General features: G+C 38.9%; 1 protein-coding gene and 1 long non-coding RNA gene across 2 annotated transcripts; one reads left to right on the forward strand and one right to left on the reverse strand.

The window, feature by feature from the left end:
- Positions 1-398: 398 nt before the first annotated feature.
- anapc5 (anaphase promoting complex subunit 5) lies at positions 399-7,996 on the reverse strand. The gene is made up of 17 exons (XM_056377398.1): positions 7,447-7,996; positions 7,276-7,355; positions 6,907-7,016; positions 6,583-6,826; positions 6,331-6,397; positions 6,054-6,155; positions 5,738-5,928; positions 5,554-5,635; positions 5,312-5,404; positions 3,971-4,152; positions 3,577-3,712; positions 3,341-3,415; positions 2,519-2,640; positions 2,313-2,420; positions 1,830-1,977; positions 1,498-1,660; positions 399-1,396 (listed from the first exon to the last, which is right to left on the reverse strand). The coding sequence occupies exons 1-17, from the start codon at positions 7,642-7,644 to the stop codon at positions 1,176-1,178; spliced, it is 2,322 nt and encodes a 773-aa protein (XP_056233373.1). The 5' UTR covers positions 7,645-7,996; the 3' UTR covers positions 399-1,175.
- On the forward strand, positions 7,995-12,335 carry LOC130170211 (uncharacterized). The gene is made up of 3 exons (XR_008827957.1): positions 7,995-9,013; positions 9,351-9,452; positions 12,284-12,335. It is a non-coding gene; the product is annotated as an uncharacterized LOC130170211 (long non-coding RNA).
- Positions 12,336-24,919: the final 12,584 nt, after the last annotated feature.

Below are 24,919 nucleotides of genomic sequence, written 5' to 3' on the forward strand. Positions count from 1 at the left end.
TGAATGTTCAGCTCTGCACTATGTAAACACGGAAAAGCGTTAGTTTATCCTAAACTAACCCTGTGACCTGGCTCACATACTCTACCTACTGTTTACCTTCTGCTTTTTAAGCAGCAAATGACATAAAGTCAAACATGGCACTTAAATTGATTCAACAGGAACCTTCAGGGGGCCGGCACAGGATGTAAATGGGAAAGAAATTTCCTGTCAACAAGGCCGGACAGCTCCAATCATTCAACCACCAACCTCAGAGATGCTTGTGCACCAAGACAAACAAAACTAGTAACTTTAAACCCTGCTGAAACTTTACCTATCCTGTACCACACAGATATTCCAAATGCAGACATATTCCTATTGCAATTATTCCTATACTTGTGTCAGATTAACTGAAAACTAAATTAGAAGAAACAAGTCGTTTATTTTTTTGAAAGAAGTGCTTTCAGTAATGGATTATGGTTCCGTCAGAACAAATGTAATGTTATCAGCCAAAAATGGTTCTCACAAATCGTGTCAGACATAAGTGGAATACAGATACAGTATCTGCTGTTCTGTCATCGCAAGTCTATTACATTATAAATGTGATCACGATTTCTTTCCTCTGGATTCCAGCTTCATCAGTATTCTTCTGGTGGAATATGAATCATCCAGGCCACTGAAACACATTCATCTTGTAGCTAACTGTGATATTACCCTCATTCATCAAGTAGCGGTGGGTAAATCAGCGCTGCTGTGACAGCTCCTGATAAACTTTCATTGTTTCTGTGGTGCCGTTGCCTAGCATGTATGTTTGTCAGACAAAACTGGACTGTTGCTGTGGCACAAGCTTTTAAAAACATGTGTTCATTAACAGGCTATCATTCAATCTGTAACAGACCACAAGTGAAGAGACAATAGACCCATTCTTAATCTACTGGGAACTCAGCCTTATTTATCTCTGTGGACATTGTCCTATTTAATTATTATCCTGGCAGTGCGTGCAAAGAGTTCCACAATTACCTCCACTTCATATTTATAAAAGAAATCCTTTAGAGCTGAGAGAGAGCAGAACAGAGGTTCACCACCATCTAGTGGTGAGCTGAAATGACTCAGCTCAGCAGGTAGAGGAGGTGTTGTGTCCTTCTCAACAGCACAAAAAAAAAAAAAAGAAATCGAGTTTGTTGTTGAAAAAGGAGCAGTTAGAGTCGCATGGAGACTGGTGGTGCTGGTGACTGCAGCTCCTGGTCCAGCAGCCGGAAGAGCATGGCACTTTTGTTGCACTGTGAAGTTTGTCCCAGAGAACGGTGGAGCTGAGCCTGCAGATAGTGGACGTCACGCAGCCGCTCCTTACAGTTCAGTTTTGAAAAATAGGCAGCAGCCTCGTTTAGCGTGTCAACAGCCAACACTGCCAAATGCAAATCTGCAGGGATACAATAAGCAGCAGTGTATAAATGTAATTGAACAACCACATGACTCTGTGACATAGAGATCAGTGTCCAGCAGGGGGGCTGAAGCTGTTACCTGCTTGCCCTTGTCCGTTTGGCCTGAACCCAGCCACCGCCATCTGACAGCGGGCTGTCAGCAGCAGGGCTCGGCCCTTGTCCATGACTGCTCCGTGGGCCAGGACAGGCTCAATGGCTTCATGCAGGACACTCAGAGCCTGCTCAGGAACCCCCAGCATGAGCTGAAGAGAGGAGAGACAAAAAAGACAATAAATAAACCATGCGTGCACGCCTGTCCTGCTTTTATTTAGCATTTACAGCTGTCCCACCGCACATAACGTCTGTGGTGATTTGCATATATGACAGCTGTAACAGAATCTGAGTGAAGACTGTTTCTCTGTTGTGGATTACCTGAGTAAAGGCCAGGTGAAGGATGGTCTCTGAGGCCAGGGATTGTAGGTGGTGCTGTCTGGCCAAAGCCAAGGCCTGCAGGAGCAGAGGGAGAGCTGTGGAGAAGCCAGACGACTCCCAGTGAAGCTCAGCAGTGGAGAGCATCACTCTGTGTGAGATATAAACAGACAAGAATAAAAACATGACTTAGTCTGATCCCTGAAAAAAAAAAAAAAAAAAATTTTTTGGAAAAGGCATTTATTTTTTATTCAGTCTTTTTATACCACAACACTTAGTGCTTCTTAAGATGATGCATAATGTGAACATCGTACATTAAATATTCATGACAGCCCTAAAAAAGATGAGTCAATTCAGTTCCACAAAAACTAAGATAGATTAAGTTAAGGTGTGTTCACTCTCCTCTACACTCCAGCAAACAGTTCATCATGTTATCAGAAAATGTCATTATAATGTGTAATTGTAACAACATAAGTGGCCGTCTACCTGATGACCATCTCTGTACATTTAGTCTTCTCACAGCGAACCTGCAGTTGTTGTAAGATGCTGTACGCCTCGGTGCTGCGGTTGAGAGCCTTCAGAACTTGAGCTTTCCTGTCAATAAACACATCATTACTGCCACGGCACAATTTACACCTGAATGAGTCAGCCATTGTTAAGATTAGAACTGAAGATCTGTGCCTTGGCGTTACCTGTAGAGACCTTCTGTTTTGTTTAAGGCAGAGATGGCTGTGACTAGCAGATCCGCTAAGTGGTATTTTCCTTCGTTCATATGTCTCTCAAACTGGATCTTAAGATCGCACAGCATCCAGAGCTGAATCAGAGATTGAAAGGTCAATAAAAAAACAATTAACATCTTTTTTTTTTTTTTACATTTCCTCTCATTAACTATGACTTTTTGACATATGTTTTACCTAAACATACACAAACATAACATATAGAAACATAACAACATATAGATGTTGGCACTTTTATTTGCTATCCCACTTAATTAAATGAGGCAGTAGTTAAATCTACTCATGATGAAGAAAAAAAAACTTGAGCTAAACTCCTGCCAACCACGTTAGCTTAGCGGAATAGCAGCAACTGCCATCTCAACTATTGACTCTATGCCAGTAGAATTCGTTGTTTACCTACATTTAAATCACATATGTCAATATACTAAAATATAAATTAATTCATTATATTGATTTAAATATAAATATTAATAGACAGATAGACACTTAGCACTGTAAATAATGTCAGAGAATTGGACACCAAAGAGGACATTCTGGTAGATACAGCATTTTCTAGTAGTACTTTGTTTTATCATTATCTAAAGGCAGACTGTGGTATTGTAATATGTAAGTTCTATGGTAATGATTTATTTATTTGGTTAAAAACTGAAGGCAAAACAACTTTCTCATCTGTTATGGTGTTTACTAGTGAGCTTGCACATCTTTCCTCAACTTCACTCTTTCTGCAGTCATAGCCTTTGTAGGGCAGCAATGAATAATACAATTTAGAGAGCACACCTTGGCATGCTGCGAGTGGGGAGGAAACTGCTCTTTCAGATGCCGAAGAATCTCTGAAACTGCATTGTACAGGCCCTGCGACAGAACAAAGGTACAAAAGGAGACAAAAGATTTAATAGCTGGAAAACAGACCTGATCAATGTTTATTACCTTCCCGCAACACTGGGCCAATGAACTAATGGATATGCAACAGCGGGGCAGAAAGCAGACAGACAAGATCAAATCAAATGTGTTACCTGCTCAGCGTGCAGCTCGGCCAGGTGGCAGAGAGCCACGGTGAACGCCTCTGTGTTGTTCTGCTGGACGCTGAAGTTGACTGGCTCCAGACTGCTCATGTTGAGAAGCAGCTGGGCCTGCTGCAGAGCCATGGTGCTGCACCAGACAAAGGGAGCCACATTAATGCCTTTTCTATGGCTGCTGTATTTATGCTTTTGCGAAGCCTGACTTGTGCAGAAGATGTTCAGAAAATTTTACACCCATGCATAAAAATATTAGATATTTCAGTCGTGTTTCACAGGGCAGATTTAATTTGAGTCGGGAGAAGGCTGTGAGCTAGCATGCAGCCAACTGACAGTAACAGTGAAGTGAAGTGACAACTGTGTGGTGGGGTGGCAAGGTGATGAGCCTGACCTCTTGCCGTACATCCTCCATATGGACGTAGTCTGAGCCAGGCTGATCTCGATCAGCTCCGACAGACTGTGCTTCCAGTGCAGGATGTCTGTGTCCTTCAGTGCGTCCATCAGTTTGTGTGCTGTCTTACCCTGTGTCGCCCCCTGCTGGACCAAAGACTGAATGCCCAGAGATGCCAGGTACTACAACAGAGAGGATTATCAGTCAGTGTGGTGCATAACGCATGTGAAGGATCAAATATAACAAGGTTTAGCCAAGACACGTGGTAAATGATGCATTCTGTGTTGTTTCGCTTAATGTTTTAATTTACTATTTCATTTGCACTCATTAAATGTTCTTTTAGTCTCTGTAGGTTATTATTATGTTATTAAAACAACTGAGTCAAGACTGCTAAATAGGAACTTATAAAGAGAGGTACTAAAGTGCTGCTGACTATTAATATGTTTATCCAAAGGCCACTGTGTAACAGCTGTACATGCAGTATAATTACATAAAGAACATCTCTTACAGTATTTTACTATTTCTTTGACTTTTCACCAGTTACAATGTGCAAAACACCTGCTGCAAAGATCCAAACTGATGTATGAAATTCTCTGCTTCTCTCACAAAATTCTGTCCTTGAAGACAAAGTCTTTTGACAAAGACAAAAACACTAACTCTACCTCAGTCCCCAGAATAGCAACACCTAATATTTGCACAAGATCAAATCCTCATTACTAAGTGCTAAGATCAGTGAAGAAATGCAACATGTGTTTGAAAGTATTTCTCCTTTATCTTAATATAACCTCGACCACTTCATCACAACTAAATGTATCACAGTAGTGTAAAAAATGGAAAAGAGATATAACTTGTTTTGATTTCCATCAAAATGTTGCAAAGTATTTAGTGAGAATTACAATAGTGTAAATTGTAGTTTAATGTTTTATGCCTTAATTCATTTTGATATTACTGAAGTTTGTTGTATTTTACAATATTAAACCTACTGTGGATTGAATTATTTAAGCTTTGGTGTCTGGAATAAAATAAAACTTTGTGGTCGTCACCAAACAGATACAGTGAACTGATGCAGTGAAGGGTTAGTACAGTCACAATCATTGTTTACCTTGTATGGAAGTAGGATTTGGATAGATGCTAATGTTTTACGTAATTTGATACAATTGTTTTTATTTTGTGTGCTAGAAATGTCTGTGTGCTATGCAAAAATTTGAGGTATCGCATTTTGTTGTACGTCATGCAAATTGAAGCTGTTATAAAAATTGAGCCAAAGCAATTAAAAAATAATGAACAACCACAGCCAGTTTAATATATGCATACTTATTTAAGAGCTTATGCAAAACTCACTGGCAGGCAGAAATGGGCAGCCATTTTCACTGAATCCTCAGTTAACACTGTGCTGTCAGATCCCTTCATCTGTTCCAGTGTGTAGAGCCAACTCTGGTATAAGACACAAAGAGACAGGGAGAGATAATCTAAGGCACACTCATTAAATTCAGGCATAATGAATCATGGTGTCAACAGTGGTGACACAACAGTAACAGGAAGTAAAATAATAATAATAATAACAGTAGAAAAAAGTATCTTACCAGACAGTGCTGCAAGCACACATGGTCATTAGACTCCTGGGCAATGCGGATAGCCTCCTGTAGAGCCAGATCCGCCTGCTGACTGAAGGGACAGGAAAGGAAAAACATCTATATAATTAAGGCATTTATTCTTTGTTTATGAACTTGTCCTTCTACTCAGAATTGCCCCAGCACGTGTACTTACTAGTGACCAAAGCGACAGTGCAGGCTTGCCAAGTTAAGAGCAGCATAGCGGAGACTTCGACCATAGCCCTCATCCCCGTTGCTCTTTCCCTCACTTCCGGACAAGATGAGGCGGTCAAAATAATGTAAGAGACTGTGGGCGGAGAGGAAGATGTCCTGGACTCTCATGCTGTTCAAGTAGTTCAGGTAATGCTGAGGAGAGAGAAATGACCATATAGCTGATGAAGGACATACCCCCTCCCCAGGGATTCTCTCTGGTAAATTATGAATGGACATAAAACATAAAAATTATAATGAGTCGGGGTGATGAGTCTCACCGCCTCAGCAAAATCGGGGTTAAACTTCAGCATGTTGTTAAGCTCTTCCTGCAGTGCAGCGGGCTTTAGAGCTTTGTTCTCATCATTCTTCAGAAGATATGCCTGGTGACAGATGTTTTAAAAAAAAAAGGTAAGGGCCTTTGAGTGCCACAATAGCACATCTAGGTTTGACAGGATGTTGATGGTTAAAATTTGTCCTATTTCGTCAAATCTACTGGTTTAAACAAGATGGCACTAATACATTTGTGTTCACTGCAGCCTTGATTTAAACACTCACCTGTCTTGCAAGAAAGTACTCTGCTTGTTTTTGTGAGAGGGGACCTCTGCTTGGAGCATTGTCATTTCTAGAACCAAAATAGTACACAAGACTCTGCTGTAAAAATCATCCAAATCACATTAACATCAAAACAAGTTTACATTTACCATGATTTAGATATTTTTCACACAATCAAGGTAGAGATGACATATACGTGTTTGCCCAATGATAGTAGCACACTTTATATAATTATGCAACAACAGCATCACTTACCGAAGCTCTGACTCATGCAATGGTGTGTCCAAGTCCTCTTTGTCCATTCTGTCTCCTACATTGTCCTCAGTGCTGGTGAGGTCCATATCAGAGTCGTCGGCGACCAGCGCTGGCAAACCCACCTGCCCATCAGTCGGCTTGGCATAGTGACTGTGGTAGTAGTGCTGCAGGGACTTGTAGAGTTTGTAGACCTGACTGAAGGACAGCTTGTTGTAGGCCAGGAGCATGTGTCTCATAAAAAGACCTAAAAAAAACAAACAGGTGAGACACAGCTTAATGTCTTTTTAATGAGAATAATACAGACAAATCATGTGCACTACTCACCCACAACACTGGTTTTATAAGCCTCGGAATCAAAAGCGGTGAAGGGAGTGGGAAGAGTGGAAAAGAAGTACTCCATGTCTTTCAGCTCTCCATCTGCCATTTCATGCAGCCTGATGGAAAAACAATAACCTCAGCAACTAGAAATGTCAATATTTAAACATTATTGTGATATCATATTGTTTGGGTTCTAAGTATCATGTATCGTCTTTCCTTTGCTAAAAGCTATATTATTATGAGGTGATACAACTTATGGAGACCATGAAAGCCCCAGTAGTCTGAGCCTAATATTGATTTTTAACATACTGTAACTACAAGACTGTATGGGTACAAAGCAATTAAATCTAGTCGGTGTGTATCAAGCCGAAGCACCTGAGTTTCACAGCATATGCAGTCTGAGGGCAACACTCCTCCACTGTCTGCAGGAACTGGCCAAGAGTCAGATCTGGACCCTGATAAACCCCACATGAAACAGAAGATACAGCTATGAGACACCTGCTTCAATACAGTTGCGTGCAAGACAACTGATTCAACAAAACAAACCTGCTGCAGGGGCAGAATCAGCTTGTTCAGTCGTCTTCTTTCCGGTAGAGTGATTTTGGATGCGGTCATCTCATACAGCAGCGCCAGCACGGAGATTTTATACGGAGTCACCCAGTCTTTGATGCCAAACACGTTAGCATGGACCACTCCATTCGTCATCATTGGGTTGAAATACAAACTTTCATGTACACTCGCCATCTTCAGTAGGTTAACTACGGTTGCTACAACTACTACTACTAGGCTACGGCGAAGAAAGACACCAGTTTTACGGTACACTGGGTCAACGTTTAACGGAGAGGAAAGTTAAGACAGGCAGCAGTCAAACAAGCAGCAGCGAGCTAGCTAACGTACCAAGTTCACTGAACATCAGCTAAGTCCTGCGAAGAAGCCGAAAACAAGTCAACGTTTAGTCTCAACTAACTTGCAGATGAGGCATCTTACTGACAGCGACCAGTCACTTCCACATTTATCGGGTAATTTGGTTAATTGTAAACATGTTGATAAAATGTTCATTTTTCCTTTCAAACCGCCCTCCCTCTGTCCCCTTAAAAATACGTCATAAAGAGGCAGTGCATTTTTTTTTCATTAAACTTTATTTGCACATTTCAAACTTGGACTCTGGTTCATAGCAAGGCTGGGACAACAACAACAACAACAACAAAGACTGGGAAATGAAAACGATGATGTCCAAGTGACGATTTTCTGCTTTCAAAGGCTGATACTTTGCGGCGTGTAGTAGTCAGATTTAAACACCATATTCCCAAGGTCAACTTTATTTTGAAGGTCTTCACCGGAAGTGCTATTGCGTCTGCCTTGACCATGGAAGCCCTGTGCTGAAGTGGATTTGATGGCTGCCATCTTATAAAATTAATTGCCTCCAATGGCCACAATGCGTAACTATATCTATGAATTGTTCTACATTTTATTTTGACAGTGCTCACCATTACAAGCAGAGCTGTAGTTCATAGTTCAACACTGTGACCACCAGATGGCAGCATACAATAAAATCATCCACCAATTCTATCAAGTATCTATGGTATCAAGGTTGACACATCATCCTCCATCACCAGACATTTAAAAAACAAACTTTTTGATTTGTCAAATAATGAAAGATTATAGTAATTTTAATATTTAACACATGATTGAATATGGATAAAATAGATAATGAATAGTTTGTGGCTTTAATACTAAAACAGCGCAGGGCTCTACCTCAAATGAAACATTTTATCTAAGAGTTCAGCAAGTGACTATATTGATAATGACTATTTCTTCATCTTAAGGATGGAGTTACACATCGTGAATATAGCCTATATAGCAAATTAACCAAAAACTTTTGCAGGTTTTGTGAAAGCCCAGTATAAGCAGTTTTAAATGCATCAGTTTAACATGTTCCCATAATATTATGGAAGTTGTCTCATTTAGCAGATGGCTGACAGTCCTGGGAACACTGGAAGAGGCTCTCTGTCCCAGAGCTGTGCTGGAGAGAGTCCTGTCTGTTTCTTCACACATCCTTCAGGAATGTGTTGGATACCTGGTGGCACAGCAGATAGCTCAGCTGGTCCCACTGGTGAGTGAGAAGAGTTCAACTTATATTAAGTTAAATACACACTTCATAATGTTGTTTTAGTGCTAGAGGTTCATCTAAAACCCAAAGTGTGCTCCCATTTCAAAATTTATGTTTTAATCATCAAACATGTAATACTGGGATTTTAGGAAACGATTAGTAGCTATACAAATCAAAACAGAGTTTTCAGCTATGTCTGAAGCTGCTGCCTCCACTATTACCTCTACATCTGTAACACTACTGCTACAACAACTACTACTAGCTGCATAACATCTACTATGTCTGCTTATGCCTTTCTTGTTTATTCTGATCATCTCTCGCCTGTTCTCCTCTTATTTAGATGAGTGCTGTAACTCTGGAGACTTCAAGGAGGACCCCAGGTGTCTCTGTGGATAAAAAACTCCAAAACAGCCTCACGAAGACATTTGGCACATCTGTTGAGGTAAACATGTAAATAAGTGACAATCATCTTACAATATCTGGATTTTTCAGTCAGACTATACAGTAGGCAAAGACTTTTCAACCGGCAGTGCTCTCAGTGAGAGTTGAATCCTCAACCTCTGGTGTCTAACAGTCATAAACAAGCGGCCATAAAGCTACAAAGTGGGATCATTTTAGTTTAGGTTCACTTATGTTTATTTATGTAAAAAAGGGATGTTCTTATACCTTTACAACTTCACAAAGATCTATGGATCTAAAGGCATTATTGTAATGTACAATGTCCATTGTATACAAGATGCAAATGGATTAAAATCTACACATTATTTCATACATATTCATCACCCAAACATTGCTGTTCTGTACTGCTTCTTAGTTGAGGTTGTAGCCAGTAAAATCTAGTGTTAATTATTTATCATGAACAAATATGTAGCTCACAGTTTTCACTTTTCCCTCACATTCTACACGCAGTAAAAAGTTGCTTTTTTTTTAGTTTTTTCTTATCTGTTCCAAATGATCTATAAATCTTGATTCATTTACAAATCATTTAAAAAGCTTGTTGTAGCTGCTAATCTGAAGTGCGAGAAATTGACATATGCATGGTGCACCGTGATACACTGCCTAAACAATATTATCTCCATACTGACATTTTAAAATAAAAAAACAAACCCAGTTCAAACACCGGAGACATTCAGTTATCTTACATTAATTAATACAGAGCCTCAGACTTCAGTCAATCAGATCGCAGCTCTGCACGACTCCTGCTAAACTGGAATGTGTAAAGGTAACCCCTGTATTTTCCTCCAGTATCCATTATAGTATGTGACTTCAAACACAAAGACTGATGTCACTGGTCACATTACAACAGAACAACAAAGCTGCAAAACCTGATTTTTATCCACATAGTATTTCACCATATTTATCTACTTACCTCTCATAGTTTGCACTCGTCATTTTGGTGTGGCCATACAATTACCTCACTACTCAAACAGTGCTAGTATTTACCTTTAGAGGGGCTGGTAGGAAGATTTTGTTACCTCCAGACAGAGCCAGTTCAGCTAACTGGCTGCTGGCTATAGTTACACATTTAAGATAACAAACAGACATGAGATTGTTACCAATCTTTTCATTAACATCATAACAGGAAGTTATTCAAATTTACAGAAAATCCATTAATAAATATGCACAGTATCAGTATGATGGAGGAGCTCAGTAGCACGACAAGCTAATCAGATGGAACATTTCTGTGTTGCTGTTAGCTAATGCCCTCAGGTAAGACTCAAGGTTCAAGGTTTTATTGTTGTCATTCGACAACATTCATTACCAGGGAAATAGTTAGATTTCCAACATTGAATGTCATTTACATTGTAATTTCATCAGCATTCATAAACATGCTCCCCCTTATTGTGGCACTATAATGGGAGATGCGTTTAATGTGTTCAACAGGAATGAAGGATAAATGAGATAAATCCACTCCTGTCATAGAAATACATAGCTTTTATCCACCTTTAAATTGTTCTTATCAGTAATGTGTTTGTTCTTAGTCTTAGGTTAGGGAGAAAAGTGTCATTATTGGATGAACTTGGAATGTGAATATAAGAATGGCATAGGAAGAGTAAATTTGACTGACATACTGAAGCCTGAAAGGTGAAAACAGACCAAGAACATAACCATGTACCGATACCTGTATATGAAAATTTGTTGGGGCATGATCCCCGAAGAAGTTTAATGACAGTACAATACACAACTTTATCCAGGAGATGGCACTATTGAAATACCAGCTCATTCAGTCTGGTTCAAAATTTCCTCTCATCAGAAACCAGTGTGAGAGGGAGGAGAGACAGTACAATCAATGTGCCCCCCGACCCCCACCCCCCATCTCCATCTCCTCTGTCTCTCTCTCTCATATTAATGTAAAGTCAGGAGACGGTGCACAGTGACACCTGTCAGAGTTTATATTTTTGAAAAGCTTAAATGAATTGACTGTAAATGCCTCTGTCAATACATGAGTCATTGTAAGCTAACATTACCAACTGTATGACTGCACAGTTTGTAGGATTAGATATGCAAAGGATCGGCACAAACAAACTTGTGAGTCGTGTCTTGAGTCTTATTCGGCTGAAAAACCGTCATTAGCCTCCAGGTTTCATGACCATTGGAAAACGTTTGACTTTTTTATCTATCTATCTATCTATCTATCTATCTATCTATCTATCTATCTATCTATCTATCTATCTATCTATCTATCTATCTATCTATCTATCTATATCTATCTATCTATCTATCTATCTATCTATCTATCTATCTATCTATCTATCTATCTATCTATCTATCTATCTATCTATCTATCTATCTATCTATCTATCTATCCATCTATCTATCTATAATAATATAATAATAAGTCCAAACATTAAGTAGAAAAATCATATCAGGAAAAAAATATCCCTATTTATTCTTACAGTTGCAAAAGAAAAGAAAGAAAAGAAAAGAAAAGAAAAGAAAAGAAAAGAAAAGAAAAGAAAAGAAAAGAAAAGAAAAGAAAAGAAAACGAAACAAAACAAAACAAAACAAAACAAAACAAAACAAAACAAAACAAAACAAAACACAACAAAACAATTACCCACCATTATTTCAGAATGTGTCACTTCTTCAACAGAGGATATTGAGTTATTGAATCTGCCCCTCTTTGTCCTGAATGGAAAAAACTTTGTTACAATCATGAAAAAAAATAAAAATGTTTTTTTTTTGAGTAAATATAAATGCTTTGATTACCAGTTGGCACATCATCAGTCACAATTGTTTAACAGGAGTCATTTCTCTGGATTCTCTTTACAGAAATACCCTGGAAAATACCCTCATGTCCCGCTGATTCACACCCCTCTAACAGCTGCAAAACAAGGTCCGGTCAGCTTAGCTGAGCATAAAGGCTGGAAACAGGAGAAATAGCTACCAGCACCTACAGCTCACTTGTTAATATGCTATTTCTCATTAATATAATACATACAAAAACTGAAGAGTTAATATGACATATGGAGCATTAGAAGGGCTGGTAGAAAGATTTGGTTGCCTCTGGACAGAGCCAGAGTAGATGTTTCACATTTCGAAGTCCAACTAACTGGCTGCTGGTTCACATATTTGAGCTAACGCACAGACATGAGAGTGGTAGCAAATATGTGTCTTTCTCAAAATATAAAACAAATGTTTATTTAGCATCTAAAGAGAAAGTTAGTCAAATACACAGTACATTCAGGAATGAACATACACAGTGTCAGTATTATGGAGGAGCTCAATGGCATGATAAGCTAATCAGATGGAACATTTCTGTGTTGCTATCAGCTAATGCCCTCAGGTAAGATTCAAGGTTCAAGGTTTTATTGTTATTTGTATGTTTTATGTACATATGTATGAACAAAATATTGTTTCTCATGGACTATTCCTATTACATGTAGCTATACTATATATCACCTTTTTAAAATTAAATTAAACTGAAGAACATTTATTGAGAAATTGTGAGGATACAGGTGGTTTTGTATTTTCTCTAATGGCTGAAAACCCATCATTGCCATCATTTAGATGCGATAACCAATGACATATTATTGTATATGCATAGCTGTGCTCTTCACTATCTTCTCTCTTTAATAATGCATGTTGTTCCTGTATTATTTTTAAATATTATATTTAAAATACAGCCACAAAGCTGTACTCCGTATTTTTCTGGGCATGTTAAAAGGAAGGTCACTGAGACCGCTGTGCACCCAGCCAATCTTTCGCTACCTTGGAACATGGCTTAATTAATTAACATATTGAACTCTTCCATTTTCAAAAAGTCATTTTTGTCGACCCTTAACAACTCAAGGATTTTGCATAACATATTTACACATCTAGCCAGTGATGTTCTTACAGTCTTTGGAAATGACAGAACATATACCACGCATTTTCTTCTTTTCGAGCACTTGTGTAACCTCAGTTTGAGTAGGCTCTAATGTTATGGTGCCTTTTAATCATCATGGTATCAAAACAAGATGACTGCATTTTTGCTCCTGCCTCTCTGCTGTTTTTGTCTGTTTCTTAAGCGTGTGGAATAGATTACCAGAGATAAACTTATTGTCCCTCGTGTGAGAAATGACAGACCTCTGTGTACATTGACCCTGACTCAGCTTCCTGCTGCTTACTCAGTGTCTCTAAATGGATTAAGTTGTCAGTTGGACAGCCCATCTGAGATTTTTAATATCCAGCCTGAGGTATATCAAGCAACCGTCTGCCAAATGGTATCTGAGGGATTTACTTCGGTTTTATTGCAACTTTGTCTCTCTCTCCTTTCTCATCTAAGATATGGTCATGCCCTCTATGATTCCTTGAGGGTATTTCACTCGTACATTAATAACACATTGAGGAGAGTGAATAAAAATATATTCCATCAATTCCTGAGCAACTATTATGTTTTTTTTCAACTGCAGTTAGTAGCATATGTGAGGTAGAAAAATTAAAACTACCGCTACATTTATTGATTTCCAAGCCTATTTTTACATCTTGGCAGGTTTGCATCAGATTGTGTGGTTTCCACCAAACCCAAAGCCAGATAAGACTATAAAAGAAGCACAGGAGAATATTGAGGACTTAATGGATTTGGGCAGAGACACTGACCAGAAGCTCATTGACCTTAAGTGAGAGGACACACAGCTCGTTGGACCATAAGTGACACCCACCTCTCTATGTATGTAATAACTCCCCATTTCATTCTCTTTGCAGAGACTCTCTCTTTGAATGGACCTTGAATAAAGCCTTGACTTCCTCTATCCATGGTGCTGAAGTACTGCCCATATTTATCACAGTATAGGCTTGAGGAATGGAGTGAAGTCTGTGACAGTGCATTTGGACCTATTTCATCACATCAGGTATCCAGAGAGAGAAACACGTCAGTTGTTTGTGTGTGTTTGTGGATTTTCTTCCCTGGAAAATGTGTTTGCTTTGTTGAGCCTGGTTATTTGTGCTTGTTTGTGTATCTGTGCGTGTGTGCGTATGTGTGCGAGTGGGTGTTTTTATAACACAAAAATATCTTGTAACAGTTGCTACTGTTCGTGACAGAGCCATAAACCAAAAAAGCCTTAACAATACACTGAAAAAGTTTTCAACTTCCATTAAAGATGTTACTTTTTTTTTTTTTCTTTTTGTTTTGGGGGGCGGGGGGTGTTGAACTGTGAAAATGGTTTGATTTTTGTTGGCCAATTAGGTGTGCCTTATTACTTAATCAAAAAATGCACAGATCCTCAAACATTGTTCTGTACAAGTATCATCACCTAAGAGCACGAGAATTGTTTCAACAAAAGTGAGGAAGTCCTGGTGAATTAGAAATCTGTGGTTCATTATTAAGAGGAAAAGTTCTGCTAACACGTCTTCTTCAGCTGGGGAATGCAGGAAAACTTTACTTTATCGTTCACATTGTAAAATCTCATATGTTACAAATAACCGGTGATTCTATAGATGCTGTTTTTATGTCCCAGTGACCATTGAAACTAAGTTAACTGCCCGAGGGTGTTGCCAAGATGGCTGCTGAGTGGCGAGACTTGCTTATAAGGACTTTGACCCTATGACATGTCCAATAGGAGTGTCTCCTGAAATAAATAACAAACAATAATGAACATGTGGTTAAGCTTATGGTACAGTCACGGTTTGGTTGTCGTTTGGTTTGAAATAAGTACTTCCGTAAGGTAAGAGGGCACCTGATTGTCATGGTTACAATAATAAACATACAGTTCATGGATAAAAGAAACAGCAATGACTAAGGTTGATAAACTGCTGGCACAGATGACCTACGTGGTGGTTTTCTCTTTTTAAGGTGGACAGTCTCACATAGGTGTGTAGGAAACTGAAAATGTTAATGAAAAGGTTGTATTCCTGCTCACTGTAAGCACTGGGTTTATTAGAGATCATGCAGCTTTGTCAGACATTGAATTCACAGTACAAAACATCTTTATACTAGAGCCACAGCCTACAACAAACAATCAAAACAATGAAAAGAGACGAATCTCAGACACCTTGCACAATTTATCATGAATAATTGATTAAATAACCCTAAAACGAGGCAAAACATGTCAAAATCCATAGAGTATAAAGGTATTTTTTATATTTTTTAATTTGAAGCCTTACGAAGGCTCATAACTGAACCTTTGATTTAATTCAGTTAAATCTTTAACACATGTCATGCCTATTTGTTTTTGTAGATTGTGTTTGTTATCTCTCCATCAAAATATCTTTATGAATTTCTAGAGCCATGATACATAAAATGTCAATTGGACAATGAAATGATTATCACCTTTCATCAATAATACATTACAGTTAGAGGAACTGTCTACAGTAAATGGTGGAAAAGCATTAGTCATAGAGAAGTATCTGTAGAACATACTGGAACTGAGCTTTGAGAAATACTGCAGGCAAATCACAAGAAGCTTTTTCAGCTCCACAAAACAGAGCTGTTTGCAATAGTCTAGTTTGTTTAAATCCGCTGTGAATTTTTCTTGCATGAAATACCTCAAGGACACCTTTATCCGGCTTCCACCCACAGTTCTGCACTCTCCTTGTCTCACCATACTCATCGGGAATTTAGTTAATACATAGCAAAATCATTTATCATTTTAAAAGGAGTGACAACAACAAGGCAGCAGCAGCAAAGGCTACACGATTCTTCATGGTAATAAAAGAACTTTGAGTCTGATTAGTATCTCCTGTCTTACAGTTTTAAAAGCGGGGGGGGGGATAAACATCAGGGATTCTTGCTATGCAGCCATGGCAACTCAGGCATTGACGGTAATCTCTTTCAGGAATGTGTATGACTGTTTTCAAAGTGACTGAGGCTTTGTCAAGCTCCTCATAGTTTGGCTGGCTTTACTTTGAACTGAACTGACAGCATTATATTAATAGCAAATCTAACTTTTGTACAATTTTATATTCAAATGTGAAGGTTCTTCTATTATACAAACATCACAGTCAACAACATTGTCTTTCACACTCTGTAGAAATCTATAACCTCTGAATATTGCTTCAGTGGAAATATGTAAGGATGATCTTCACGCCTGCTAAAAATGTTTAGGGGCAAAATGCCCCTAAATCAATTTTTCTAGCCATCAACACTCATGCTGCTCCCATTGTCCTTATGTCAGGATGACATACCGTCTCACCTGTCCAATTTCAAGTTGACCCATCGGATATCATTATGGGTGGCCTGACAACCGTGAAACTGTCAAAGAATAATTGATGTCATGGGATGGGTGTTAGTGGTGCTATACATCATCTGATCTCTACCAACTTACCTTTTTTATGATAGTACATTACAGGATATAATAAAGAAGCAGCATCTGAACTAAGCCTGTCTACAGAAATGCCTGCTGTAATTGCAAATTATGTTGATAAATGTAAATTAAATTCAAGAGTGATTTTAACATATTTTAAATGAATAAAGAAGTGTATTCGATTTTTAAATAATTGTCCAGCACAGATAAGTTTCTCTCTCCTGCTCTTTTGTTTAAGCCTTTTTCACACCAAATTTTAGTGCAGTGGCTCTTCAGGTAAACTGCCTACACAATCACAACTTATAAGTAGCTGTTTATGGTTCTAAATGTCATCCAGTGTTGCAGTCCTCTGCTACACGGTCTTATTCTGCTGCGCCAGCATCCCTGGGACTGCCATTAAATGGAGCCGAGCCACTGGAAATTATCTCCTCTTTCTGCTGATGAACTAATTGTACTCGTATGCTGTAATAACACCATTAAAATGTAATACACTTGGGATCATTACTTCACATTTGATATAGCTGCGTGTTGCTGGACAAAGAAAGAAAACAAGTGCTTCAGTTACAACAGTGTTTACCCTTGTGATTTTATCCACTTTCAAAATCAGGAAAACTATCTCTCTCGTGGAATAAGTGACTTTAAAGGGAGTTGTGTTTTTCCTATTCATTGTTGGAAATTGCTCTCCACAGGTGCACTAAATAATCATATTAAATAGAGGGAGAGAACTCAAGTATTACATTGTAGAACTACAGATATGAATTAATCTGAGGTTTTGTGCAGAGAAAAGACACATCCAGCTGCTAGGAGTGACTGATACAGTGCTGTCATCTCAGGCTTTGATGAAAGATCTTTCATTTTCTTGGCCACTAATGGGAATTCTCACAGTGTCACTGAAGCCCTCATTTCAATTCCTGTTTTTAATTCATCATATAATTTCTTCAGGGCAAGGATAATGGAATGTTTGCCACAATATTTCTTCCCTTTTTAGCGATTTTAAATTAAAATTACATTCATCTATCTTAGCTTATTCGGGAAATGAAACTGACTATTTTAGGAAACAAAGGCTATCATCAACACACCTACATGTGCGCACAGACACACGCTGAAAGAGATAAATAAGTATGGTAGCTTCAGCCTTGTTTTGAGCAGCACTTGCTTGAGTCTCAACAAAACTGACAGAATAAAGTTTGTTTTGTTTCCACTGTGGATACCCTGCCATTAAGGGACATTGACTGACGTACGATGCCTTTGAACAAAGCTCCACTGGAGGATGGTTGGATAGTGGTTTTAATAAAGTCCTAGCATTTTCATAGTGTAGCCTTAGTGACTGTAGCAGTGGGGGAGTGTGGTTGCCAAGCCAAATGAATTCAGATGTGATAAGACTTTGGTTTTGACTTAACATAATTAGGCAAGATGCAATAACACAATGACCTTGGAGCAGCGCACCTGGATAACAAGCGATCAAACAGCCCCATCCATCCACACTTACAGAATCTCAGCTCCTGCAGCTCCCTGTTGAAACAGGCTGTTACCTTGAAGCTCAAGCTCATTAACTCTTTCAGACACTGTTACGTACTCCATCTTTGATATTTTGCAAGTGTGTGAGCACATGTTCACACCACGCTATCAATCGGGGTCTGTTTTGCATAATTTCCATGGTTGCCAAGCTTTTTTGTCTAATGTACTGCTTCAGCCCTCTTCAGTGAGCTGTGGTTGCCAAGTGGATGCTGTAGCAATAGTTTCTTCAAACATCTGGATGTTAAGTGTTTAGGTTAGTTTGGTCAAATTTACATTTGTACTTCTACCACTTGAAGTAGTAAAAGAAGGATGACATTTTAACCATTTATCCATTAATCTAAGCTATCTGATTAAACCATTTATCTACTATCATTTACTTCAAGCTATCTTTTTCATCTATTTATCCATTACTTTTAGCTAACCGGTCATTTATCAATTTTCTTAGCTATAAATTCCCACTGTGTAGTAACTGTATCAGTTACTAGCCAACTATTTCAGCTGTTTTTCAGTTACTTTTAGCTAATTCAACCATTTATCTATTACTTTAAAGGGGCTATTTGTGAGTTTTCTCTGCGGTGGTGATGATTGGTGCTTGACAAGAGCTTCGGCCTTTGTTGTGTTTACAAGAAGTTAAAATACATCCTCTGAGCAGCTAATTGTTTCAATAATTTTTTTGAACTATTTCACCATGTATTCTTTACTATTAGCTAACTATTTCAACTGTATTACTTTTAGCTATATCAACTGTTTATCCATTACTGTTAGATAACTATACAAACTTTGTATTCTCTCAATATTTAAGCTATACTTTTAGCTAACTATTTAGACCATCCCTCTAGCTTGCCAACTAAATTTGATTCACTCAGTCACAACACACATTTCTCAGGTGTTATAGGTGCTCAAGTGCTGTAAACAGAAAAAACCTGAATCAATATTTGGTGTGCCCACTCTTTGCCTTTACAGCAACATCAGTTCTCCTCAGCACACTTGCTCACAGTTTTTCAGCGCTGCATGGGTTGTAGCAGGTTGCTCCAAGCACCTCAGAGAACTATACATTACTTGAGCTACTCCACAACCTTCCCATGTGCCTCCTGGCAACTGTAGGCACCTGAGGCAAGAAGTGCCCTGGGAGTCACTGATTTAAACAATGAGAAGGGCCTTAATGTAGTCTGTCAATATCTACTATACTGTATGTGTGAAAGTAATGTTAAAGCAAAGATCTTATCTCAACAATGAGGCTACTGGGAGTAATTTGAGCTCACACAATCTACAGATTTGTCCTAGATTAGGTTTGAAAAGCACCCCGCACACACACACACTTTTCACTGCATTTACTTACAAGGAATAAAGAGTCTGCATACAATGACCAATACTTTATAAATTTTAAAAAGCCAAAACACAAAGACCCATATGAATTAAATACGATTTGAGAGCAATTTATTTAGAGGCCCTTATCAGTTAAATTATGCTGTTTTTCTGTTTAGAGAATCCAGGTGCAATCACTGAAGGAGGTGGAACTGAATCTGTTTCTTAATTTATTTATGTAAACTTGGCCTCCCTCCAGTTGCAGCAGATGATTTCATTTGTCTGAGCAGAGTGCCTGATATAATAGGATTACAATCTGGCTGTTGGAAAATTGTCTGTGGACCTCTGTGCTTCTGAAGGCTTGAGCAGGTCTATTAGCCCATGATGGCATCTTTATGTTTTTTATTCTACGACTTCATCTGACATTTAAATACACATCATTTCATGTACGTCAACCACTTAGCATGAGCGAGGATTTACTGCTAAGGTCAGGTATGATCCTGATCAGTAAAGTAACTATTCAGAGGTTATTGATTTGGAATATCCACCCAAAAATGAGCTTGGTCATTTGAAGTTGAAGCATTTAGAAGCTAAACTTTGTTCCAGCTCAGTTGCTGGTAAATGCTCCGGTATTTTTTCACTAAGTTTCTAGTTTCTAACTTTGACTGTGTGCTGTTTGGGTTCTGAGCAGTTCAGATTGTTTTTATTGTTTTTTTTTTTTTAGAGCTTCTTGGTTAAAAACAGCTGATTGCTCTGTCTGGAAATTAGACTAATGACGCTAGTGAGATCCAAAGACAATATTAAAATTATGGGCCAGAAAACCAAAACAGAGAGCTGAAAAACTCTAAAATGCTGCGTAGACCTCGGGAACTCCAGAGGCGGGTTCTCTGTATGTTCATTATAACATGCGACCTGCTTCACATTACACATGGTCACTTGATCCAGTGCTGATTTACAATTTTTGAATAGTGTAGCTTTAAAAAAGTAGAGACAGCTCGCAAAATACTTCATCACATTTTTGAAACTGTATTGCACTATAGTGTCGTTATAACTGCACATGAAAACATGGTGAATGCTGAACTTTCTACCCAGAGTTTAAATGGAGACATGATAACTTCACCCACGTTTCCTCTTGGGAGACATTCATCTGGACTCTCCACCCTGTTACAAAACTGTAAGTGGATGAGAAGATTGGCTTTAATTTTTTTCCAGTAACTTACCTACTCATAATATATGATAATGAATTCTTCCTAACCTGTTTTTCATGTGCTCCACCCACAAAAATACCAAAAATGCACTAACCACGCACAGCACACTGTGCGCCCTGCACCTCGCTTCACCATATTAGCACCATCTGTCTCTTTCCCTGTTACTATCCACCATTACCAGTGAAGCCAACATGGAAATGAGATTGAGTAGAAAAAGTCTCATCAGAGGCACAAACTCAAGTCTCCAAGGCATATTCAGATGAAGGGCTCCCTGGAGACATTTGGCAGCTTCAGGAATGTCCTCGAGTGGGATTAAGTCAAACTTCTTTTTTTCACACCACGGACACATCCACACTTATGAATATGAATATAAGACTAACGCTATCTAGCATTTCATAAATTACCTTCAGATGCATTTAACTGTCTCAGATACTTTATTGCAGTATTTTGGTGTCAACATGAGAAGAGAAATGTTAACAAATGAAAGGCTTTCTTGTCTGTCAGTCTCATTATGATAGCACTGATTATTATATAACCCTCATTCTGCTGTATTGGCCTATTCGTTTAATATCATCACATCCTGACTGGGGGTGCTCTTGTATTATCTTGTAGTATGAGTGATAGGTAATAATTTCATTCTGAATGCCCTGTTTGTCTGTCTATGTCACTAAAATCTTGTTTGGGTTCTTATTCATGTTGATTTGTTTTTTTTTAAATTTTAGACGTAAGCAATTTTAAATGTAATGTTTCAGCTATTTTTGCCTCCAGTACACACTACATAGCACAATGCCACATAATCCTTGAGTAAATATACAAGTCAAAGAATATCTAGAGGGATGTGGCATATACCTTTATGTTAAAATTAAGCACTGCTGTCATCTTACAAGCAACACACTGCACAGGGTTGCGCATGAGTGAGTGCATAGAGTACCAAAGGAGACAGGAATCTGCATTTTAGTCCCTAGGCTACCTATTCTGAAACACAAGCTCAGATACTCAAACAGGGTGAGACCCGGAGAGCAACACGGGTGAAAATATCTTGCAGGCGTAAGAAATGATATGATAGATGCGGTGCAAAACAGAAATGTGGTGCAAACACAGGAAAACAGCTTAGAAGCGCTCGTCTCTAAATAGACTAAGGGGATCATTTTCTATTTTCTGTTTCATTGCCGTCTGAACCTACAAGACACCATGAAAGTTTGTGCTGTTTCATCCCGGCAGACACAAATCCTGGATGACATGGCAAATCCATCCAGCGGTGATTAGCACCAGTGACGCAAAGAGACGGCAATTTGTTCTTTGACTTTAGGCCTGACCACCTACACACAAGCTTAGCATGGCTCTTCCCTCTCTTGTCTGATGTTTCTAAGAGCCCACTGAGGACTCCCCAAGCACTACTTCATCTAGGAGGATGTCAAACATAATGTTGACAGTTAATGTGGTCATTTGGTGCATGGCTGGCAGTGATGGCTTTTCAATTAATACAGCCCAAATGGCAAAAACGCTCAATTAGCTTTAATGTATTCTGCTCTGTGATGAATGCTGTGTAAGTGAATGAGGGAAAAGTAATTTATCTGCTGCATTTTACCTATAGTGACTTAAATGTGCGACGTTCAGCAGTGCTGGAAGACCAACTTTTATTGTTTTTATTTATTTATATTTTCATGTAATGTCAACCTAAACCTCGGACAGTATAGAGACAATATAGAGTGTTGTCTGAGAGACTTGCTGTTCTCCCTCTGGGCGGTGTAATGGACAGAGAGCTGGACAGAAAGACACGTTGGCAATGCCGGGTAGATGAAAAGTGAAACTCAAGCTGCTGCATTAAAACTTCTTATACCCTCACAGACAAGAGGAACAGATGTAAACATACTGGTTAATATCAAACACCGACAGCCTTCAGAAGCCATGTGAGACTGCGGGCCCCCAGAGTGTTGACTACAATTGGATGGCACATGCTGCTCGTGCTGTGTTGAGCTCTCGGTTGCTGTTATTCTTCCCCATTCTTTCATCATATCAGCTCTCAATGTGTGTGGTGAGAGCAACAGAGGTTTTTAGTTTGAATGTGTCAATGACCACAGTTGTGGTTTTGCTTCTTACACTGATTGACATGTTTTTCCTTTCTGAATATACGATCCTCAGCCCGGCCAAAACATAGCAAAGACCAGCATGTGTGGTGTCTATAAGACTCAAGCTGGGTAATCCTCAAACTGCCTCTGAGACCAGTCTTCAAGTCTGCCAATCTGAGTCGGATTAGACATTTGCTAACAGGATTGCCTTGGAAACATAATATTAATTTTAGTCCTCAAAAACAGGACAGCCACACTTCATGTACTGCTGCTTCGGGGCAATGTACTGCAGATGTCGAGTTGAGTTTCCCCCGCTGTAAAGTGTCTACCAAATACAGTTCTTCTCAGAAGGAGAGTAACTCAATAAAACCAGAGAGCCTTTCCTTGAGCATTAGTTCCAGATGTTTGGCCTCAGATGTTTGGATTCACACCGACAGTTTGGGTGTGTGTGTGTGTGTGTGTGTGTGTGCATGCATTGGTGTGCCAGTCCATGAGATTTATCTGCCAGTGCAGTTGAGAGAAAGCCAGCAGCAGCTGTGAGATTATGGTTTGTTCTTATTTTGAGGTGAGCAGATGTGGTGCTATTAAAGCCCTACCAGATGCACAAGCTGCTCTTTTGTATCATTCTTATCATCCATCGTATCACGTCTAGGACTCTGGCAGCTGGGATGACGGCTTTGTTGAGATGGATCTTAAAAGGGACTTATTACGCTCATTTCCAGCTCTATATTTTTATACTGGGACTCCACTAGAGAAGCTTTGCATGATTCACAGTTCAAAAACAGATCCATATTTATCTGGCACTGCCTGTTATAAGCCTCTGACTGAAACAGGCTCTCTGGGCTCTTTAGGCCCCCCTCCTCTACTTTCTTCTGATTGGCTAACCCAGTGCGCCTCATAGCAAACTGTGAAACTACAAAGTAACGTAACGTGATTGATTTGAAATAGCAATTTCTCAAATCCATCTGTACATGTTCAAGACCAAGACCAACCGGAATATGAGAATACAGCCGGACGTCTCTGTTCGATAAATTTTACGGCCATTACCTGCGTATGGTGTGACATAACAATGGATTTATTCTTTCAATCACAATCCGTAGATAAAGATTTTTCTATATACGTCCCTGTTACTAGTTGTACGTAAGGAAATGCGCCAATATGCCGACTGAAGTGGGAAACGTCTGCTGTCCGGGAATAACAAAGCTACCTTTGCTCGTAAAATATTCTGCTGTTGCCAAACGATTGCACATTGTTACATTAAATACTTATGATACTGCTCAAGTACACTGTTTTGGCAGAATAAGCCTAAGTGAATAACCATATAAAGAAATCTGTCACGAGATGATGTCAGCTCGTCGCAAAAGTAGAAAAAACATTGGAGACCTAGTGTTCAGAGCAGTCTGACACCTGAGCTTTGTCTGACAGGGATTACTGTACCGTATTACCGTATTATTTGAAAGTTTGGTCACATTTAATATGGACATCCAACATTGTCACATTATATATATATATACTGTATATATGGCAGAAAATGAGGAAAAGCACAATAGGTGACCTTGAAAAAGTACACCATCCTCAAAAACGTGTTTTAGGCACTCTTAAAAATGGCAACAGAAAAAAGCTAATATCAGTTCAAGTGTTTGCTCTATTTTGAATATTTTCAGTGTCAAACAACGCTTTCCTTTGGAACTACATTTTTGTCAGTTGTTGAACTAACATATTCCTTCACACAAGTGCAGCTACGCTTAGCCAAACAACTGATCTGAGCAGCGATACAGTGATCGCTGTAGTTACGGTACGGGCTCATCTGAATAGGAAACATGAGTGTTCTATATTTCTGTGAAAAGATGCAAACATGCAAAATAGTGCTAATTAATACAGTATCTTCAGGTTGACTTTGCTGAGTTTACAGAAATCATATGTTTGGAGAAGATCTGGAAAAAATGTTGTTTGTAAATGTCTTTAGCTAAAATGCTAAACTACATTTACAAGTCCAATGTGTCCTTAGAGCTTCTTTTGTTGCCTGTTATGTATGAGAGCTGTGACACCGAACAAAAACATTAAAGCTGCAGGTTGAAAAACCAA

Source organism: Seriola aureovittata, chromosome 5 (genome assembly GCF_021018895.1).
Source record: "Seriola aureovittata isolate HTS-2021-v1 ecotype China chromosome 5, ASM2101889v1, whole genome shotgun sequence".
In the NCBI taxonomy this organism is placed as follows: Eukaryota; Metazoa; Chordata; class Actinopteri; order Carangiformes; family Carangidae; genus Seriola; species Seriola aureovittata.